The sequence below is a fragment of the Moschus berezovskii genome, chromosome 1 (assembly GCF_049115385.1).
Source record: "Moschus berezovskii isolate FMDL1 chromosome 1, NW_MosBer_1.0, whole genome shotgun sequence".
In the NCBI taxonomy this organism is placed as follows: domain Eukaryota; kingdom Metazoa; phylum Chordata; class Mammalia; order Artiodactyla; family Moschidae; genus Moschus; species Moschus berezovskii.
This window is the reverse complement of record NC_142460.1, coordinates 420,014-440,009: the sequence shown is the minus strand read 5'-3', so window position 1 is coordinate 440,009 and position 19,996 is coordinate 420,014. Positions and strand designations below refer to the sequence as shown.

General features: G+C 51.9%; 1 protein-coding gene across 1 annotated transcript in view; it reads right to left on the bottom strand.

The window, feature by feature from the left end:
* The window catches only part of UMODL1 (uromodulin like 1), an 86,313-nt gene that overhangs the window by 50,889 nt on the left and 15,428 nt on the right, over positions 1–19,996 (bottom strand). The window contains exons 3-6 of the mRNA XM_055420397.2: positions 17,251–17,412; positions 15,670–15,791; positions 13,150–13,336; positions 11,064–11,204 (exon numbers count right to left, since the gene is read on the bottom strand). Of these exons, the coding sequence (XP_055276372.2) occupies positions 11,064–11,204; positions 13,150–13,336; positions 15,670–15,791; positions 17,251–17,412 (612 nt within the window). The remainder of the gene's footprint in view (positions 1–11,063; positions 11,205–13,149; positions 13,337–15,669; positions 15,792–17,250; positions 17,413–19,996) is intronic.

Sequence of the window (19,996 nt, the reverse complement as noted above, 5' to 3'; positions counted from 1 at the left end):
AGCCATCCACGGCCATTTCGATGACTGTCAGCCCCTCAGAAGCTGCCGTCTATCCGTGGTTCCCACAGTGAAGATGCTGTGGGTACATGGCCCTGTCATCCACAGACATAAATCCTCCCTGAAGATGATCCTACCTCATTTGTGTTATTGTTGCTCAGTCACCCAGGCATGTCCAACTCTGTGACCCCATGGACTGCAGCATGCCAGGCCTCTCTGTCCCTCTGCTGCTACTGCTGCTAAGTCGCTTCATTCGTGTCCAACTCTGTGCGACCCCATAGACGGCAGCCCACGAGGCTCCTCCATCCCTGGGATTCTCCAGGCAAAAACTCTGTCCCTCATCGTCTCCCAAATGGTGACGTGTAGCTTTCTCCAATGAAGACATTTGCCATTGTCCAGATTCAACTGTGTTTGACCAACTACAGTGGGAATTTCATATGGTTTGATGTTTATTGAGCACCTACTGTGCCCCCAGTCAGTGATGGAAACAAAGATGGGTTAACGTCCACAGCAATACCAGACACATGCACAGGACGTGCCAGCCAGTGTGGTTGGCATCGAATCAACAGAGGGGACACAGGGTATGGGAGCACCCCCTCCCATGACACCATCACACTGCTGGCCAAGCTATCGGTGACACACTTAGAGATGCCCTTGGCTGAGTGCTGTTGCACAGGACATGTCATACCACACAGCCTTTCCAACAATGCCAGGTACTACTATGATCCCATTTTACAAAGGGCAAAACTGAGGCCTAGAAAGGTCAAGGAGAAAGTGGCAAAGCTGTCTAATAACTAATGACAAAGCTCCCCCCCTGTGCTGTACTCCTAAATGATCCCATCACCAGGAATAGACTGACCTCCAAATACAGCAGCTCCTGATCCCTAGAACCTGCAAATGTGACCTTATTTGGAAAAAGTCTTTTCAGGGGTGATGAAATTAAGGGTCTTGAGAAGAGATGGTCCCGGATTATCCAGGTGGGCCCTCAGTGCGATCACAAGATGGGAGAGTGGACACACACACGGAGGAGGAGACCACGTGAAGAAGGAGCAGAAGAATTGAAGACGCTGTGTCGGCCTCGAAGGTGGGAGTGATGTGGCCACAAGCCAAGTACTTCACGCTCCCATAGAAAGAGGGAGGTACAAAGCAGAGGTCTCCCAAGAGCCTCCGAAGTGGCCCTGCCCTGCCGACACCTCGACCTGGACCCAGGGATAAGGATGACAGGTTTCTGACCTTCAGAACTGTGAAAGAACAAATCTCTGTTGGCTTTAAACCCCTAGGTTTGTGGTGCTTCATGATAGCAGCCCCAGAAAATGAATCCACCTCCCCAGTCTAAGTAGTTCTCAAGGCAGCTGTTGGCGAGACAGCACAGCTGGTTGGAAAGTTCTCCGTGTTGCTGCAAAACCAGCCAACTTCTGACACGCTAAGGCTACTCCCTCCCTCTTCTGTGGGACAGACCTTGAGATATTGTAAGCTGGAAATAATCCTTTGTTTCTGACCCTGCCGCCTTCCCTCTGACTTGGATTTCAGTTCATTGGCCAGGACACTTTCTGTCACTGCCCCCGGCTTGGCAATGCCCCTTCCTCTTAAAATGTGGTCCCAGAAAATAAATCAGTCGATTCTCGACTGTGAGTGATCCCAGGGTACCCCTGCCCTATGGCCCTCCCCAGGCCACAGCTGTGAACCTGAATTCAGGAGTCGACACTGATCTCAGTGAAGTGTGTTAGATTCTCTGTGTCCACGGGTCTCAGCCCTTGTTTTTTCTAGGCAGCCCTGACCCATGTCTGGTGGGGCAGGAAGGCTGATGCCCGCGCCATGGCCTTTCCCATATCTCCTGTGTCAGCTCTGCTCCTCATTAACCCCTGGACCTCTCAGTTGGACACCTGAACCTTGTGAAGGTAGAAACACTGAGGACTAGAGCCAAGGTGTTGAGCCTTCAATTGTCAAAAACCTGATTGCCGATCAGGCTTGTGAACTTGAGTGGCTGTCTTTGGCAGCCTGCCGTCCTCAAGCAGCAGACCCAGAACAGTTATTTACCAAGATGCACACCATCGTCGGGCTCCAGCTGAGAAGGGACCATGTTGAAGGGAGCTAGGATGACCCTTGAATCCTAAACACAGAACACGCTCCTGGAACATTAAGTGCAAACTGGGAGATATCTCTTACAGTTTTTGTCTTGTGCAAGAATCCAGCTGCCCCGTGTGTCATTAATTGGGTGACTAATTTCACAAGAAAAGCATCTGAGATTTGCGCTGTATTTTCCATGGATTTGTACCTCTAACTCGTTCCAGCAGATAGCTCATTTATTATATTAGCTTCTAAATTTAAAACATGTGCTGTTTCCCTTAGCCATATGCAATTGGAATTCACTTTAAATTTCTGATCTGGAGACACTAGCTATGTCTTTCCTGCCCTGCTGGAAGTGAATCTGGGGCGGTGCGCTTTCTCTGTTTATGTTCAGCTGTCAGGTGGCCCTTTATCTTGAGGGAAACTTACAATGCAGCAGCATGGCAGTTTGGCAGTATTTCTCTCTGTAGATGGAGCCGGATGTTTATGCTGATGCCTGAGCAGATGACTATTCCAACCTTCTATGTTCGTTGGTCTTCCCAGGTGGCACTTGTTGTTGAGTCTCTCAGCCGTGTCTGAGTCTTTGTGACCCCATGGACTGCAGCACACCAGGCTTCCCTGTCCTTCACCATCTTCCAGAGTTTGCTCAAAATTATGTCCATTGAGTTGGTGATGCCATCTCACCATCTCATCCTCTGTCACCCCCTTCTCCTTTTGTCATCAATCTTTCCCAGCATCAGGGTCTTTTCCCATCAGTCAGCTCTTCACATCAAGTGGCCAAAATGTTGTAGCTTCAGCTTCAGTCTTTCCAATAAATACTCAGGGTTGATTTCCTTTAGGATTTAAAGAATCTACTGCCAATGCAGGAGACATAAGAAACTCAGATTCAACCCCTGGTTGGAAAGATCCTCTGGAGGAGGGCATGGCATCCACTTCAGTATTCTTGCCTGGAGAATCCCATGGACAGAGCAGCCTGGTGAACTACAGTTCATGCTCACTGGGGATCAGGCCAGGAGATCTGGGGTGGTCTGCAGGGATTCTGCAAAAAGCTCTAAGGGCACATTTGTGCACAGAAGAGGCACAAGGTTCTCATCAAACAAAGCCCCCGGGCACAAGAGAGGAGTGTTTTGTTGCAGAAGTGGGGCTGGCAGGTGCTTTTTTAAAAGATAAAAAGATAAAGAGAAAAAGACGATGTGGTCTGCCCACACACACACACACACACACACACACCAGAATATTATCTGTCATTAAGAAATGAAATAATGTTTGCAGCAACACGGATGGACCTAGAGACTGTCATACTGAGTGAAGTCGGAGATAGAAATATTGTGTGAGATCCCTTATATGTGAAATCTATAAAGAAATGATACCAATGAACTTACTTACAGAACAGATGGTGACTGCAACCATGAAATTAAAAGATGCTACTCCTTGGAAGGAAAGTTGCGACCAACCTAGACAGCATATTAAAAAGCAGAGACATTACTTTGCCAACAAAGGTCCATCTAGTCAAGGCTATGGTTTTTCCCGTGGTCATGTATGGATATGAGAGTTGGACTGTGAAGAAAGCTGAGCGCCAAAGAATGGATGCTTTTGAACTGTGGTGCTGGAGAAGACTCTTGAGAGTTCGTTGGACTGCAAGGAGATCCAATGAGTCCATCCTAAAGGAGATCAGTCCTGGAAGGACTTATGTTGAAGCTGAAAGTCCAATACTTTGGCCACCTGATGTGAAGAGCTTTGAAAAGACCCTGATGCTGGGAAACATTGAAGGCAGGAGAAGGGGATGACAGAGGATGAGATGGTTGGATGGCATTACCAACTCAATAGACATGAGTTTGGGTGGACTCCGGGAGTTGGTGATGGACAGGGAGGCCTGGTGTGCTGGGGTTCATGGGGTCTCAAAGAGTTGGACACGACTGAGTGACTGAACTGAACTAAACTTAACAAAACAGAAACAGACTCACAGACTTAGAGAAAGAACTTAGAGTTGTCAGGTGGGTAAGATGGTGGGGTAAGGAAGTTAGGGGGTTTGGGGTGGTCACGAATATACTGCTTTGTTTAAAATGCATAACCTACAAGGACATGGAACCCTGCTCGATATCATGTGGCAGCCGGGATGGGAGGAAGTTTGGGAAGAATGGATACATGCTTATGCACGGCGGAGCCCCTTCACTGCTCACTGCGGCGACACTGTCAGCCAGCTATGAGTTTGAAAGGGGCTCAGTGGTGTCCAACTCTTCGTGATCCCATGGGCAGTAGCCTGTCAGGTTCCTCTGTCCATGGAATTCTGCAGGCAAAGATACAGGAGTGGGTCGCCATTCCCTTCTCCAAGGGATCTTCCTGACCCAGGGATTAAACCCAGGTCTCCTGCTTTGCAGACAGATTCTTTATAGTCTGAGCCACCAGATACTCCAATATAAAATAAAAAGTTTAAAAAACCCCAGAGACTTTAGGAATAGCCAACCCCTCCCTTCAAAGGGAAAGGAACATGTGGATTAAATTATTAATTCAAACTCAATTGTAACAATATTCTCCATAACCACTTCGCAACGTTAGCAAGAACGTTCTAGTCTTCAGAGCAGACTGTTGGAGGTGACCGAAACGCCGCCCCGAGGGAAATAGCTCAGCGCATTACATCACTGCTGTAGCACACCACTGTTACTCAAGCATCGAAAATCGCCAGCACAAAGGCCAGGTTGCCTCTCAGAAACCTTTACATGACATCATGGGAAGCAAAGAAGCCAATATAACATTGCATATGTAGCAGGATTTAAATAAGGTTAAAAAAAAAAACTGGAAGGAAACAGGGGAAAATAAAAATAATTTGCTGGGGTGCTAAGACTAGGGGTGACTTATCCTTCCACTGCTGTCAGCATGTTTTTAAAGTAATAGATCAGATCCCAGAATGATAAGAGGAAATTCTGGAGGCCAGATTGAATCAGTTGTACCTGCATTTCTGCTGAACTGCTTGAGAGGACATACGAAGGCCGTCAAAGACCTATCCCACGGTATCCTCTTCTGTCCCCTGCTACTGACTAGGGCTCTTGGCCTCTTTAATAGCAGAAATTCAGGCAAGGCTCTACAGGGGGCCCTGCTGCGGTGGGGGTGCGGTGGGTGGGGCAAGGACAAGTAACAGTTTCCCTTGCTCACTCCCAAGGTGTTGGGGGGCGGGCGTGAGATGGTTTTTCACATTGGGTGCGGGTAGGGACAGGTCCAGGGGTCAGCCTGGAGAGGTAGCTGAGGTGTTCTGCCTTAAGCGAACATCCCTGGTCCCTCAGGCCCAGCTTCCTTCACGTTCTGCTCCTCCATCCCTGGTGTCTGGGGCTTATCCACAAGGCCCCTGCAGGACTCTGATGCCTGATGGGATTCGGCCTTCACAGTCACCTGCCCAGCCTGGCCTCAGTAGGCTCATGGCCTTCACCATGACTGGCATCAGTAGACTGGCTTCGTTGCTGCTGCTGCTGCTGCTAAGTCACCTCAGTCGTGTCCAACACTGTGTGACCCCATAGACGGAAGCCCAACAGGTTCCCCCGTCCCTGGGATTCTCCAGGCAAGAACACTGGAGTGGGTTTCCATTTCCTTCTCCAATGTGTGAAAGTGTAAAGTGAAAGTGAAGTCGCTCAGTCGTGTCCTCGTTACACATGGGCAAACGGATCCAAGTTTGGTTCGGTAGCACTCAGGTCCAAAATTCAGATGAGAAAAAAAAAATCTTTATCGTCACTGATCTCTGTCTAAAACGCACATTTCCTTTCATTGGGACTTCGGTGCGCACACACGTCCCAGGTGGCCTCACGTCGCAGGACCACGTGGCCCACCTCAGCTTCCCCTGTGCTCCTCGCCCCCACGGCCAAGCGTCGAGGCCTGATAAGTGAGTGAAGATGTGCTCGGGTTACTACTTAGTGTGAGTTCTCCGGGGAGCTAGCCTGGAGACAGGGACTCCGCAGCCCGCGGTTTGTGTGGGACATCTGGGCGTAATGTGGTCACAGGAAGAAGGAAGGTGGCAGTGAAGTGTATGTCATTCAGGCAGCGAGCAGAGTGGGACCCTTCAGGAAAGTCCAGAACAGGGTGCAGCATACGTACCCCCTCCCCTGAAGAACGAGGGAGCTGGGGGTGTCCTTAAACCACTCCAGAGCCGTTGGTGAGGGCTTCGGAGTGAGGGAGCAGGGCACACAAAGCTGCTGAGTGCAGCCCATTCTGAATGCAACAGGTGGGAAGGGCCAGCTGTGTCAGCCAGTTGGGGTTGTAAGATTTTGACAGTTGTATCTCAGTAGAGACGATTTGCTCTGCCACCCTGTATATTCAACGCACTTGTAAGCACTCATTAACTTCACCTGATACAAAGCAGGCCTGGTCACCACCAAAAAGGCCTCCCCCAGAGCCAGCTGTGGTTTACAGAAATTCCAGCAGGGGTCGTGGTGATGGGAAGCCCCAGGGATGCAAACTGGCAGACCCCAGTCGGTGGGAAACTCTGCCAGGCTAAGGGAGCAGGATCCTCCAGAGACTACAAGGGAACAGAGATGGAGGGGGAAACTTCTAATTTCAAAAATGACATAAGAGATACCGTTACTGTTGGGTGAGCATGCATGCTTGTGTGCTCAGTCGTGTCCAACTATTTTGTGGGGACGGACTCTAGCCTGCCAGGTTCCTCTGTTGTGGAATTTTTCAGGCAAGAATACAGGAATGGGTTGCCATTTCCTCTTCTAGGAGAATCTCCCTGATCAGGGATCAAACCTGAAGCCTACTAATGGGTAGACCTGATTTAAATTGTAACTCAAACTGAAAAATTATGAAAATGGTGAGACCACTAGAAATTTCAACGCACTGTTCGATGATATTAAGGAATTATTGCTTTGGTTTTTGAAGTGTTCTAAAAATCTCATTCTTCGCTCCTAGGAATTCATTCTGATGTAGTAACAGATGAAGTGGTTTGAGGAAGGAGATTTCAGCATAATGGGGATGGGGGAGGAGGGGGTAGATGGACGAGGGGATACGAAACACGGGTCCCCCGAGCATCATCAGATTATCCATTATACTCTTCTCTCCGTGTGTATACTTGCCTACAGTTTTCTAGTTTTACATTTCAGTAAAATGTTATAATTCCCACGGTCTTGCCGTGTCTACACCATGTGGGCCCTGCCTGGCTCTGCCTCCTGTCCCCAAGCCTCCTGCCTGGCTCCACCCCCACTGGCTTCCTGGTTCTTGAATTCCATGCTGCTGGGCCCTGATTCCTTGCATTAGTTTTCTGTGGCTGCTGGGAAGGAATATCACACGTTTTGGGCGTCCCTGGTGACTCAGACAGTAAAGAATCTGCCTGCAAGGCAGGAAACCCAGGTTCAATCCCTGGGTTGGGAAGATCCCCCGGAGCAGGAAATGGCAACCCGCTCCAGTATTCTTGCCTGGAGAATCCCATGGATAGACAAGCCTGGCGGGCTACATAGTCCATGGGGTTGTAGAGTCAGACATGACTGAGCGACTAACACTTTCGCTTCGTTGCTGTTCAGTTTTGTCTGACTCTTTGAGGGTCTCCCGCGGACGCGAGAGTCAGCAGTGATCCGCTGACGGGGACACTGGCAGCAGCGGTCCTGGGAGATGTGTGTCGGCATAAGTCCTTGTGGAGGTCACCGTTAGCCCTACCACAGAGTTTGTAGACCCCAGGACTGCGTTGCCTCAGGGCAACCAAAAAACTAACAGGGAGCACAGCCCCAGCCATTAGCAGAAAATTAAAGATCTACTGAGAATGGCTTTGCCCACCAGAGCAGGACCCAGTTTTCCTCCACAGCCAGTCTCTCCCATTAGGAAGCTTGCACAAGCCTCTTATCCTCATCCATCAGAGGGCAGATAGAACAAACAAGGACTACAATCCCACAGTCTCCAGAATCAAAACCACAATCCAGAGAACTAACCAAAATGACCACATGGATCACAGCCTTGTGCAGCTCAATGAAACTGTGAGCCAAGCCGTGTAGGGCCACCCAAGACGGACGGGTCATGGTGGAGTTTGACAAAACGTGGAGAGGGGAATAGCAAACCACTCCAGCATTCTTGCCTTGAGAACCCCACAAACAGTATGTATAGGCAAAAACGTAAGACATCAGAAGATAAGCCCCCAGGTTGGTAGGCGTCCAATATGCCACTTGGGAAGAACAGAGAAATGGCCCCAGAAAGATTGAAGGGCTGGACCAAAGTGGAAATGATGCCAGGTTGTGGATGTGTCTGGTGGTGAAAGTAAAGTCCATGCTGTAAAGAACTTTCACTTTAGTGGCTGAAGACAAGAGAAATGTGCTGTCACAGCCCTGAAGGCCAGAAGTCTAACATCAGGGCGTGGCTGCAATCCTCCTGGAGGCTCCATGGGGAACCATCTCTTTCTGCTCCAGTCCCTGGAGGGACACACACCCTGAGGCTGGAGGTCCCGTCCCACCTCCAAGGCCAGCGAGGTGGCTCTTCTCCCCTCTCTGCCTCCCTCGTCATGTCTGCTCTCTGGCTCTGACCCTCAGCCTCTCTGTCCCGAGGACTCTGTGATGACACTGGACCCACCCAGATCATCCAGATCACCTCCGTGTCAAGGTTCTCAGCCTACTCCCACCTGCAGAGCCCCCCGACTCCGTGGTGTGAGATGTCCTACTCACAGGGACTGGGCTAAGGAGCGGTCATTTGGGGATCTTGGCTCAGCCCACCACCCCCTCCTTGCCCCTTGTCAGTCTCATGACCCCCTCACACTCACAAAGCTCACCCCACCCCAGGGGCAGCCCCAGCCACTCCACCTGAGACAGCGCACCTGCCCCATCTCTTTCCTACATCATCTTCCTCCATAGCTGAACTGTTGCTCCATAATTTGTATCATATTTGTCCACATCTTTGTCATCTTCCCCACTGAAATATGATTTCCAAGAGCGCAAGGGAATCTCGGACTCTGAAGAATCCCAGCTAGAGCAGCTAGTAACTGGCATACAATAGGTGCTCTTTAAAATGTATCCAGTAAGTGAATGGATGTGCCCCTGACCCTCAGTGCCCTGTCGGTGCAAGCTGAACCCCTACCTGTTCATCTCCAACCCACCATTTGAAGCTGTGAGGATCAGTGTGTCTCTTCCACGGCACACAGATATGTTTTGGCATCACCATCTTTAAATAAGACCCTCCTGGAAGCACAAAGAGTCAGACACGACTGAGTGACTGAACTGAACTGGAAGCCCGCATTTTCTCCAGATTCTGCTTGATCTCTCTGAGCCCCTTCTTGGTAAATGTTTGTGAAGCATCACCCATTCTTGGCTTCTGGGTATCATCTCTCCTGCTTTTCTTTCCACCTCACTTCACTTCTGCAAACCCGCCTTCTGGTGTCGTTCAGTCACTGAGTCGCAGCTGACTCTTGGAGACCCCTTGGACTGTAGACCACCAGACTCCTCTGTCCCTGGGATTCTCCAGGCAAGAATACTGGAGTGGGTTGCCATTTCCTCCTCCAGGGGATCTTCCCAACCCAGGGATCATACCTATGTCTCCTGAATTAGCAGGCAGGTTCTTTACCACTGAGCCACCTGGGAGAATGTTTAAATGCAGGGTTCCTTCCTTTCTCCCAACCAGCCCAGAGTTCAGATGCCTCTTGCACATGGATGACCCAGGCTTACTGCATCCCAGGCCCTGCTCTGAGCTCCGGCCCCAGTGATCCGGCACAGTCAGCACCTGGCATCTCCACTTGCTTTCAACTCCATCTCAGTTTAAACTGTTATTGTCAAGCATGATTATAATAACTAGTCCCCTAGTTCATTCGCCGTCTATTTCTGGTCACACCAGGACATGCTGCCTTGTTCCTCTCTTCCTCTTCTGCATTTCATTAATCAGTAAGTCCCAAAGCTTCATCTCTAAAATATTCCTTGAATCCATCTCTCCTCGCTGCCTTTCACCACCTAGATTCCAGCTTTTTGTGAAATACAATGATTTCTTACAGGAGGCAGTCACATACACAAGCAGCTTGTTCACACTTGGCTTCCGCAGGAGATGACCCCATGACCAGACCCGCACAGAGTAGGACTTCCTTTCAGGTGTGTCCACAACTGCTTTTTTAACCAGTTTAAACTGGTGTGGAGTTGACCACACCAACCCATGGACAGTCCAGGGTCCCAGTGTAAGTAGCAATCATGCCGCCTTCACTCTTAAAGCGCCCCAGTTCAAACAATAAATTATACAGGCATCCTGTTTACACACCAGCCTGGAAGGTATCTGGCGTGTTCTCTGCTGAGTTCCCCGAGAGCAAAGATTATGACCTGTTCATATATCTGTCACACCATATTCATAAATGTTTACCAGCACCTAGCATGGTGAATCGGAGAAGGCAATGGCACCCCACTCCAGTACTCTTGCCTGGAAAATCCCATGGATGGAGGAGCCTGGTAGGCTGCAGTCCGTGGGGTCACTAAGAGTTGGACACGACTGAGCGACTTCACTTTCACTTTTCACTTTCACACATTGGAGAAGGAAATGGCAACCCACTCCAGTGTTCTTGCCTGGAGAATCCCGGGGATGGGGGAGCCTGGTGGGCTGCCATCCATGGGGTTGCACAGAGTCAGACACGACTGAAGCGACTTAGCAGCAGCAGCAGCATGGTGAATGGCACATAAACAAACATTTGTTAACTAGTTAACTAAAAGAGGAAAAGAATAGCCCACTCTTTCACATGGAACTCTACTCAATATTTTGTAATACCTATAAGGCAAAAAATCTGAAAAATCGTATAAATATATAAACCACACACATATATATAACTGAGTCACTTTGCCATACACCTGAAACTAACACAACAGGGTAAATCAACTACACTACAATTAAAAAAAAGAAAAGAATATCCAGCTATGAGGTCAAGAACGCTCAGAAAAACTAAGTGAGCCTTCTCTTCTATAAGCCAGTCTTTCCCTCTTTGCCAGAAGAGAGGGTCTTGCGGTCAGAGGACCGTCCGGCCTGGAAGATTCCTCAAGGCCTTCCTTCCCCACCCGGAGAGCCGAGTCACTAACCTGCACACATGCCGTCCAGCTCCGGGGAAGAAGATCCGGGTGATTTCAGGTAACCCACACACTGGTAGGAGCCCTCCACGTTCAGACACAGTTCCCTCCCTGAGCAGGTGTTGAGTTCACCATAGGAGCATTCATTCACGTCTACGGAGAAGGAGAACAGGTGAGGATGCTCACCGGGGCCATCCCCATCAAGCTGAAGATGTGTGTCACACTAGCCGAGGAAGTGATGGGGCTGCAGTCCTGGGGACCCTCTTGACGCCCTGCCTTAGAGGCACCATTGGCTACAGCCTCCCCGACCGGAGCAGCCAGCCCGCAGCTCAGGGCACAGTTGTGGCCTGAGCAAATCACTTTGGGGCTGTGTTGAGTCTGAGTTCATGGGGTCTGGGCATCCTCCCCAAGCATCAGCCCTGTGGACAGCAGGGTGTGGACAGGGAAAGATGGCTGAGCAGCCCCTGCCGTGCAGAAGGGGCTTGGTCCTCCCCATCCAGTGGGAGCACAGCTCAGAACAGGCAACCAGGCTTCTCCATGACCTGGACAGAGTGACACAAGGCAAGACCATTTATCTAAGCCATACGGAAAACGACCAGCATCGCCCACTAAGTGAGGGGCTATTCATTCTTTACCAACCCTAGCACATCTTCATGCTGGCTGCCCCTTCCTGTGGGTAAGATTTGTTGAGATACCAATCACGGAACTGACTCTTCTTTGGACAGCATCCAAGCTAGAACAAGCCCCACAGCCTCACCCCTTCTTCTCCCAAACCGCCCAATTCAAGCTGCACCCATAATGGATGCTGTCCGATGCCCTCCCCATGAGATGCAAGTGATCGAGACACAATCCCTCCTTGTTCACTTACGGGAGTTCTCAGGGTTCCCCCGATGGAAACCTATCAGAACAGACAAGACAAGCACTTGGCTTATGGGCACTGCTCAGTCTGGTTTTCAAGAACATTTGTGGAATTTGAAGATAATTAAATGCCACCATTAGAGCTTTCTCCAGGTTTCCCTGGTGGCTCAGTGGTAAAGAATTCGCCTGCCAATGCAGGAGATGTGAGTTCCATCCCTGGATTGGGAAGGCCCCCTGGAGAAGGAAATGGCAAGTGACTCCAGGATTCTTGCCTGGGAAATCCCATGGACAGAGGAGTCTGGTGGGCTATAGTCCACAGGCCCTCAAAGAGTCAGACACGACTTAGTGACTAAACAACAACAGCAAAAGAGCTTCTCTAGGCTGCAGACTCTGGCATCTTGGTGTGTGACCTCCAGCGTCCTGGAATGAGCTGTCTCACAAGAGCAGCCACCCTCCCAGGGACACAGCAATCTTCAGCTGCCTCCTGTAGCTCAAAAGAACCTTCTACTGAAGTCCACCCATCTGCTCATGGACTGGCCACAGCTACTTTCACACCACATGGCAAAGCTTAGCAGCTGAAACAGCACATGAGGCCCACAGCCAAAAAAAAATTTACTGTCTGACCTTTTTCAGAAAGTTTGCTGACCGCTGACATAGACAAACACACACACACACACAAATACCAGGTAATTTCTTCCAGAAACACATTGGCATGCTTCACCAAATTCAGCTCTGTGTAAATTCTGGTTCAAGACTCGTTGGGGACTTGCCTGATGGTCCAGTGGTTAAGAATCTGCCTTCCAATGCAGGGGACTCAGGTTCAATTCCTGGTCAGGGAACTAAGATCCCACATGCCATGTGGCATGGCCAAAAAAATCTTTAAAAAGAGCCTTCTAGATACAAGGGTGTGCTTGGCAAGGGTGGGAAAGAGACTAGATGGCAATTTGGGACCCCAAGAACACAGGACACGGGTTACTTGTGGGATGTTCTGGGACTCAGCCTCCAGTCCCACCTGGATGGGAGGAGGAACCCATCGTGAGAGGCGGACGAGTTGGGGTGAGGGGAGAGGAAGGCGATGCTGGTACAAAACCAGTTCTCAAAATCTTGGCTTTGGCATCTAGAGTTTAAACTTCGGCCTGGGGTGAGCCAGAGATGAGTCCGCCCTACCCCCCCCAACTGGATGATCCTCCCAGCAGTCCTGCGGCCCCAGACCCAAGGGGACCACCGAGGGGAGCCCCACCTTGCACTTGAACATTGATCACTTCATAGATGCGCTTCACCATGCCGTCCAGCACTGCGGAGACGCGGGCCACGGGCATCGGCCTTGGCAGGCCCAGCAGCAGCCAGGACACTGTGGTCGAGGTGTCCCACCCAGCTGAGTGCAGGTGGTGGACAGTGGTGTCCAGTGGCTGCAGAGCACTGGTGACCTGTGAAACCAGGGTCAGAGCATCACGCAGTAGAAGGGCACCCAGCAGGTAGACTGGGAGAGGATGGAGGTCCAGAGATGCTGTAAGCTGTACACACACACACCATTCTTCTGTGCAAAAAAGAAAAATCCCTACAATATTTTTACTTCTGCCTTCATTCCAATAAAAGTCCTGCAAACCAGATTATAAATACTTTGGGGCTGAGTCGTGTCCCCCTCCTTACCAAAAACAATCTCCACATTGGAGTCCTAGCCCCCCAGCACCTCAGAATGTGACCTTATTTGGAGACAAGGCTGCTGCAGATGTAATTATTAAGATGAGCTCATTAGGGTGGGCCTTGCTCCAATGTGACTGGTGTCCTTCCACCAAGGAATTTGGACACAGACACTGGCAGAAGGAAACAGTGTAAGGACCCAGGGAGACGCCAAGGAGAGGTCTGACGCGTACCCCTGCCTGTGCGTGCTGCCACGGCAGCCCCAAAAGAGACACGGGTCAGTGCGGGAACACCCCTCTCCCCTTGCAGCTGACAACAGAGAATCAGGTCTGGACGTCTGATATTTTCTGAAGTGTAATGATCCCTTTTCTTATTCTATTTGACTTCCTTTTGTTCCAGTCTAGTATCTTGACATCTCAAGGTATCATTTGCCTTGCGAAAGCAGCATGACCACCAGGCAGAAGAGCCTCACTGAAGCAGGCTTTGCCAAGAAGCTCCCGTGTCTCCCCAGGGAACCAGAAGGTGTTTGAGGGGGGCACCAAAGCCTATACCTTCCTCAGCAGGCTTGAAACCCTTCACGGGGGTCGGCAGAACAGAAAGCCAGCACTGGCCTCTTGCAAACCCCTTAGTCAGAGTGCCTAGCATTTGCTACAGTCAGGAGCCGGTATGGACAGGCTCCTCCGGCAGGGAGAAACAAAGCCTACACGCATGAAGTGATAAAGGGTGACAGGAGACAGTGACATACAAAAACCAGCAACCACAGCAGCTCAGAACCTACCCGGATCAGCATCATCTTAAGCTGTTTACATGGACTGTCTAAACCTCACATCCACTGTCTCAGGGAGGATTATGATTATTTCTGTTTAACAGAATCTAAGGCACAGAGAGGTTAAATAACTTGCCCAAGGTCACACAGCTGGGAGTCACAGTGCTGGGATTTGAATCCAGGCAGTCTGGCTGCAAACTGGCCATGTTCTTACTGGCCTACTGTGCATCCCAAACTCTGCAACAAGCTAAGGAGAGGCAGAAATCTCTTCCAGTGGGGGCAGTTAAGGACACTTCTGGGTCAAGGTGATGACTGAGAATACCTCTCAAACCAGTAACTGGACAGCCCAGAGCAAGGGGAGGGAGTGTGCCCTCTGTTTGAGGCTCACCCTAGCCAACTCTGGGTCTGATGTCATGGTACATGGGGCACATCTGTGGGGCCCGATGGTCAGGCAGGACTAGCCACACCACATGGAGCCCAGTGCACAAGGAAAACGTGCAGCCCCTTGTTCAGGAATCATCAAGCATTTCAAGAGGCAATGGCTGAGCGTCTCCCCAGGTGCAGGGCCCTTCGGAGCATGTCGGGGATTGTGTGGGTCCTTTGCCTGGGAAGCTGGGCCTGAGGTTAGACCACCATGTAGGGCAGACACCTCACAGTGGGTGACGAGCAGTGCCTGCCCCTGCCGGCTGGGTTCCTAGGACCTGGGTGGGGGCCATGGGGGACACCCAGCAGGTGAAGATATCCTGCTGGTTGGAGGCGTTGCTGAGGCACCAGAAAATTTGAGCTGTGTCTGGGCTGGGGCTCTCCATGGGGCCAGTGTCACCCCTCAGGGGACCTGTGGCTGTGCCTGGAGACAGTTTTGGTTGTCACAGCTGGGCACATTTTGTGCTTAGAGCCAGGCCTGCTGCAAAATCCTATGGGACAGGCAGCCCCACAGCAAAGACCCATCAAGCCCCAAACGTGGATGGTGCCGAGGGGGTGGAGCCCTACAGAGAGGCCCCATCCAGCACCTTCCAAACTTCTAAGATACTCCCTCAATCGGGAGCCAGAACTCAGGATCCCTAAGGGAGGTGCTTGAGGGCACAGCTCGAGGGCCTGGGCCAGCTGCACCAGGCACCCATGTGTTTAAGCAACAGACCCTGGAGAGAGGAGGGGTTCCCTGCTCCACGCCATGAGGGTGCAGGGCTTGTATACTGGGTACCTCAAACCAGTCCAAACGGCACGCTTGCAAGAGTGCATTTTGTTGCATGAAAATCATGCCTCTCTCAAGCCATTTTTAAGGCAGATCTCACGTTAGGTTCAGAGGCAGTCACTTGGGGTCACTTGTGGAGCCCCTTCCTCCCCTCCACCTACCATGGAGTGGAGGAGCCTCATGTGATCCAGAAGCCGTGGGTCCACCTGCCGGAGCTCCTTGAAATCCATCTTCACCACAACTGTCACGTTGTACCAGCAACCCTCCCGGTTGCTCTCTGGAGCTGCGCGAGGGAACGTGGGTGAGCCACAGGCCTGGGACAGGGTGGGGTCGCCAGAGGCCGCTGGGCACACTCCCCCACCTCCTCGCCCGGCTCCTGTCACATTACAGATAACCCTGTGTAGACTATATAATATACTATTACACACAATGTATACTAGATCGGCTTCCCTGGTAGCTTAGGCGGTAAAGAGTCCGCCTGCAATGCAGGAGACCCACGTTCAATCCTGGGTCAGAAAGATCCTCGGGAGAAGGGAATGGCAACCCCTCCCGTATTCTTGCCTGGACAATCCCATTGACAAGGGAGCCCAACAGACTACCGTCCATGAGATCGCAAAGAGACACAACTGAGAGACTAACACTTTAACTTCGCTTTGATACTAGAAAATACTGTGCATGTTATTTATAGTATATCAACTATAATGTATACAGTATAATAGTATCATTATATATTATATGTAATATAATACCCCATGAACTATACAGTCCATGGAATTCTCCAGGCCAGAATATTGGTGTGGGTAGCAGTTAACACCTCCATGGGATCTTCCCAACCCAGGGATTGAACCCAGGTTTCCCGCACTGCAGGCAGATTTTTTACCAGTTGGGCCACCAGGGAAGCCCAAGAATACTGAAGTGGGTATCCTATCCCTTCCCAACCCAGAAACTGAACTGGGGTCTCTTGTGTTGCAGCCAGGTTTTTTTTACCATCTGAGCTACCACGGAAGCCCTATAATATAATACAGTAAATTATATATACTATTACTTTATACTATGCTAAGTTATGTGCTATACCAATAAATAACGAATTACAATATATATGGCACCATATGTAATATGATGCGGCATGCTCAGTTATTCCAACTCTTTCCATGGACCATAGCCTACCAGGTTCCTCTGTTCATGGGATTTCCCAAACAAGAATACTACACTGGGTTCCCGTTTCCTTCTCCAGCGGATCTTCCCAAACCAGGGATTGAACCCGAGTCTCCTGTGGCTCCTGCATTGGCTGGCAGAGTCTTTACCTCCTAGTGCCCCCTGGGAAGTCTATATAAAACGTGCACAATTATATGTGTTTCCCTAGCTCTGAACCTTGATGAACGCCTTCTCCTAGGGGCCCGCACTGAGAACCAGGCCATGGTCCTGCCAGACAGGGGGGTCCCAATGGGGCTGCACCAACTAACAGCCCAACACCACCCAGCTCTGATACAGTTCAGCTCCCAGCAAACTCACCAGAGCCCCAAGGGCTCCCCCTGGCAACCTGGGGAAACTGGGGCCCCTGCTCTTCCAGGAATGTCTTCCCTACTTGGGGCATCTGTGAGCACACATCCCCCCGAGGGGTCAGTGGCTAGATATTGATGAGTGAAACAGTCCAGACACAGGCTGTAGGCTCCCCGTAAAACCCAGGCTGCTGCTTCCGGAAACCCACTCCCCCCTCCTCCCAGATCAGGCCCCTGCCCTACCTGGGGCTGCGGGGGCTGAGCAGCGGTGGCCCCCTGAGGAGGGGCAGCACTTCTGAAGACCAGGACAGTCAGCGTCCAGGGTGCATGGCAAGGCGGAATCTTCCAGCCGCACCACCGGGCAGCTCCCAGGTCTGGATGCAAACTCCTGAGAGCGGTTCAGGGCTGGGGGACAGGTGATGAGGTGATGAGTGATGTTGGCTCTAGAATCCCCAGTGTGCCACGTGTTGCTGCATCTGGATGCCTCTGGGCAGAGGGATCCGTCTACGGCTCCAAGCCACACAGAGCAACCCGCTCAAGGGCCTCGCCACGCCCTGCAGAGCAGCCATTAAGACCCTTTGCTCTGACTCTAATGTAGCCTGACCAGCTTTTCTGGGAGGAGGGCAACTTTGGCTGGGGGCCTGGGTGTCCTCTTTCTCTTGGCCTTAGAAGTCCATGTCCAGGGCCCCCCACCACCCTTGCTGCTTTGCATCTTAACAGCTCACTCACTCACCCGGTATTTACTGAGCACCCTCTATGTGCCAGGCTCAGCACAAGGCCAGGCAAAGTCTCTGCCTCAGGATACTTAGAGTCCAGTGTACGGGGGCCCGTGTACAAACAGAACTGTGCGAGTTCGAGCAGGTGAACACTGCGGGGAGGAAGGCAGGGCGCGGGAGGAGGTGGGCAGAGCAGACCGCACTGGAGAGGAGTGTCTGTAGGGCCAGGGAGGCTCCATAACCATCAGCCCGGGCAGGCAGCGGCAGTGTGCAGAGTGAGGGGCAAAGGCAGGAGTGAGGAGTGGGCCTGGTGATGGCAGAGCGGGCAAGCAGGCGGGCTGGGTCATGCAAAACCCTCTGGTGTTGTGACGGGCGGCCTGGAGGGTCAGGGAAGTCCTGCGGTGAAGGGGACACTGTGTCTGCCCTGCACAGATTCTCACGTTATTCTGACCCCATCTCACGTTATTCTGTGTCCCCATCTTCCAGGACCCACAGGTGGCTCTCGGGGACTGGAGCTGCTGCACACAATATGCAGAGCCCCAGTACCTGCAGCTTGACAAACCACCTTTCCACCCCGTGGCCAGTGCCATGAAATCATCCACATCCTCTGCTCCTTCCTTCCCCTATCCTGCTTTGCTGACCTCCCCGAGGGCAGTCTGACTTGCTCGTCTGAGCTGTGTCCTGCCTGCTGGGGAGGCAGGGGCATGTTTGAGAGCCCATTGTGATGGTCCAGGTGAGAGATGGTGCAGGCTGGACCAGGGTGATGGGTGGAGGCAGCAGAAAGCCTCCGATCCTCGGAGTATGCAGCCGGAACCGTCCACAGGACGTAGTGACAGACGGGACGTGAAAGAATGTGAAAGAAGGAGAAGCTTCAAGAAGGCTTCAGACCTGGGCATCCACTTGGCCCCATTCCTGGGAGAAGCTGCAGGAAGAACGGGCTCGGGTGCAGCCAGGGTTTGGCTGTGCAGATGGGAAGCTTGGCACACCTTCGGGACCTGCACATGGAAATGCGGGCAGCCTGGACTGTCCCCTCCCCTGGTCAATTCCCGGGAGGTCCACTGAGATCAGGTAGCAGGGCTGTGGGCTGCACATCTCCAGGGCCACCACTCACAACGTGTTCTGCGTGGAGTGATACAGCTCTGGGCAGACGATGCAGACGTGCAGGCAAGAGCCCACAGGAAGTGAAAATGATGGGGGCGGGCATGTAGCCAGATGTGATTGGAGCCACCATGTGAGACTCGGGGGAACCAGTGCCCTGACGCTTAGCCAGGGGTCTGGGGGAGTCATAAGTGGGCTTTTAAAGAAAAAGGGCTTTTAGAGAGCTAAGAAAGGCAGGAACTATCTAAGAATCTCCAGGCTCCTAGGGGATCTAGCCAGGAGCCAGGGTGCCCACATTCAGGGATAGAAAGGCACAGAAGATGGACAGAGTGGGAACCTGGGGGAAGCCAGGTGTGCTGCTCTGGAGGCAGGTGGCCAGGTGTGAGCCACGCTATAGGACACTCAGTATCCAGGCATCGGGGGCAGCAGAACTGACCCCCGGGAGAACCTGTGGGTCTGTGCAAGCCCAGCAGTGGATGGAGCTGAGGGCAGCACAGGACACCAAAGTCTTCACAGCCCTGAGCTCCAGGGGGCTAAGAGCAGAAGAGAGACTAATACAAGGAAGGTGAGGCCCCAGCGCCAGCATCCGAGAAAAGGCCTGCATGCGGTCTGGCTACACACCCTGGGATAAGTGCTCCAAGCCAGCATGGCTGTCACTCAAACCCACCCGGCTCCCGCCCAGATCCACGTAAGGCTCTGTGTCCCACACGACATTCAGAAGCACAGCTCCAGGCCCCTCAAACCCCTGGAAAGTCAGAGGAGGCGTGACAACCACGCTCTGGAAGGACGCCTACAGAACTGGGCAGGACCTGCCCCTGGGGGGATTTGTGGGCTTGCCTGGTGCTCAGTACTGACGGTGGTCCTCTGGGGTCCCCTGGGCTCTCTGCAGGATGCTCCACAGACAGAAAAATGGGGGTGGCCCCTCCTGCTGGGAACACATCACCAGGGCGCTGCATCAGCCTAGGAGAAGATTTAGCTGCTGAAGCACATGCAGAGAGGGTCCCCGTCAGCCCTCTCCTTGTGGAAGCTGAGTCCGGGCTTGGTGGTCACTCTCAGGAGTGTTCTCCTCTCCACGCTGCCCTTGGCTCCTTCCTCACTTCCTAGTTGTCTTGGTGGCTAGTCCGATGTCTGAGGTCCTGGAGAAGTGGCCACACAGGGAGGGTTTTGGGGCCGTG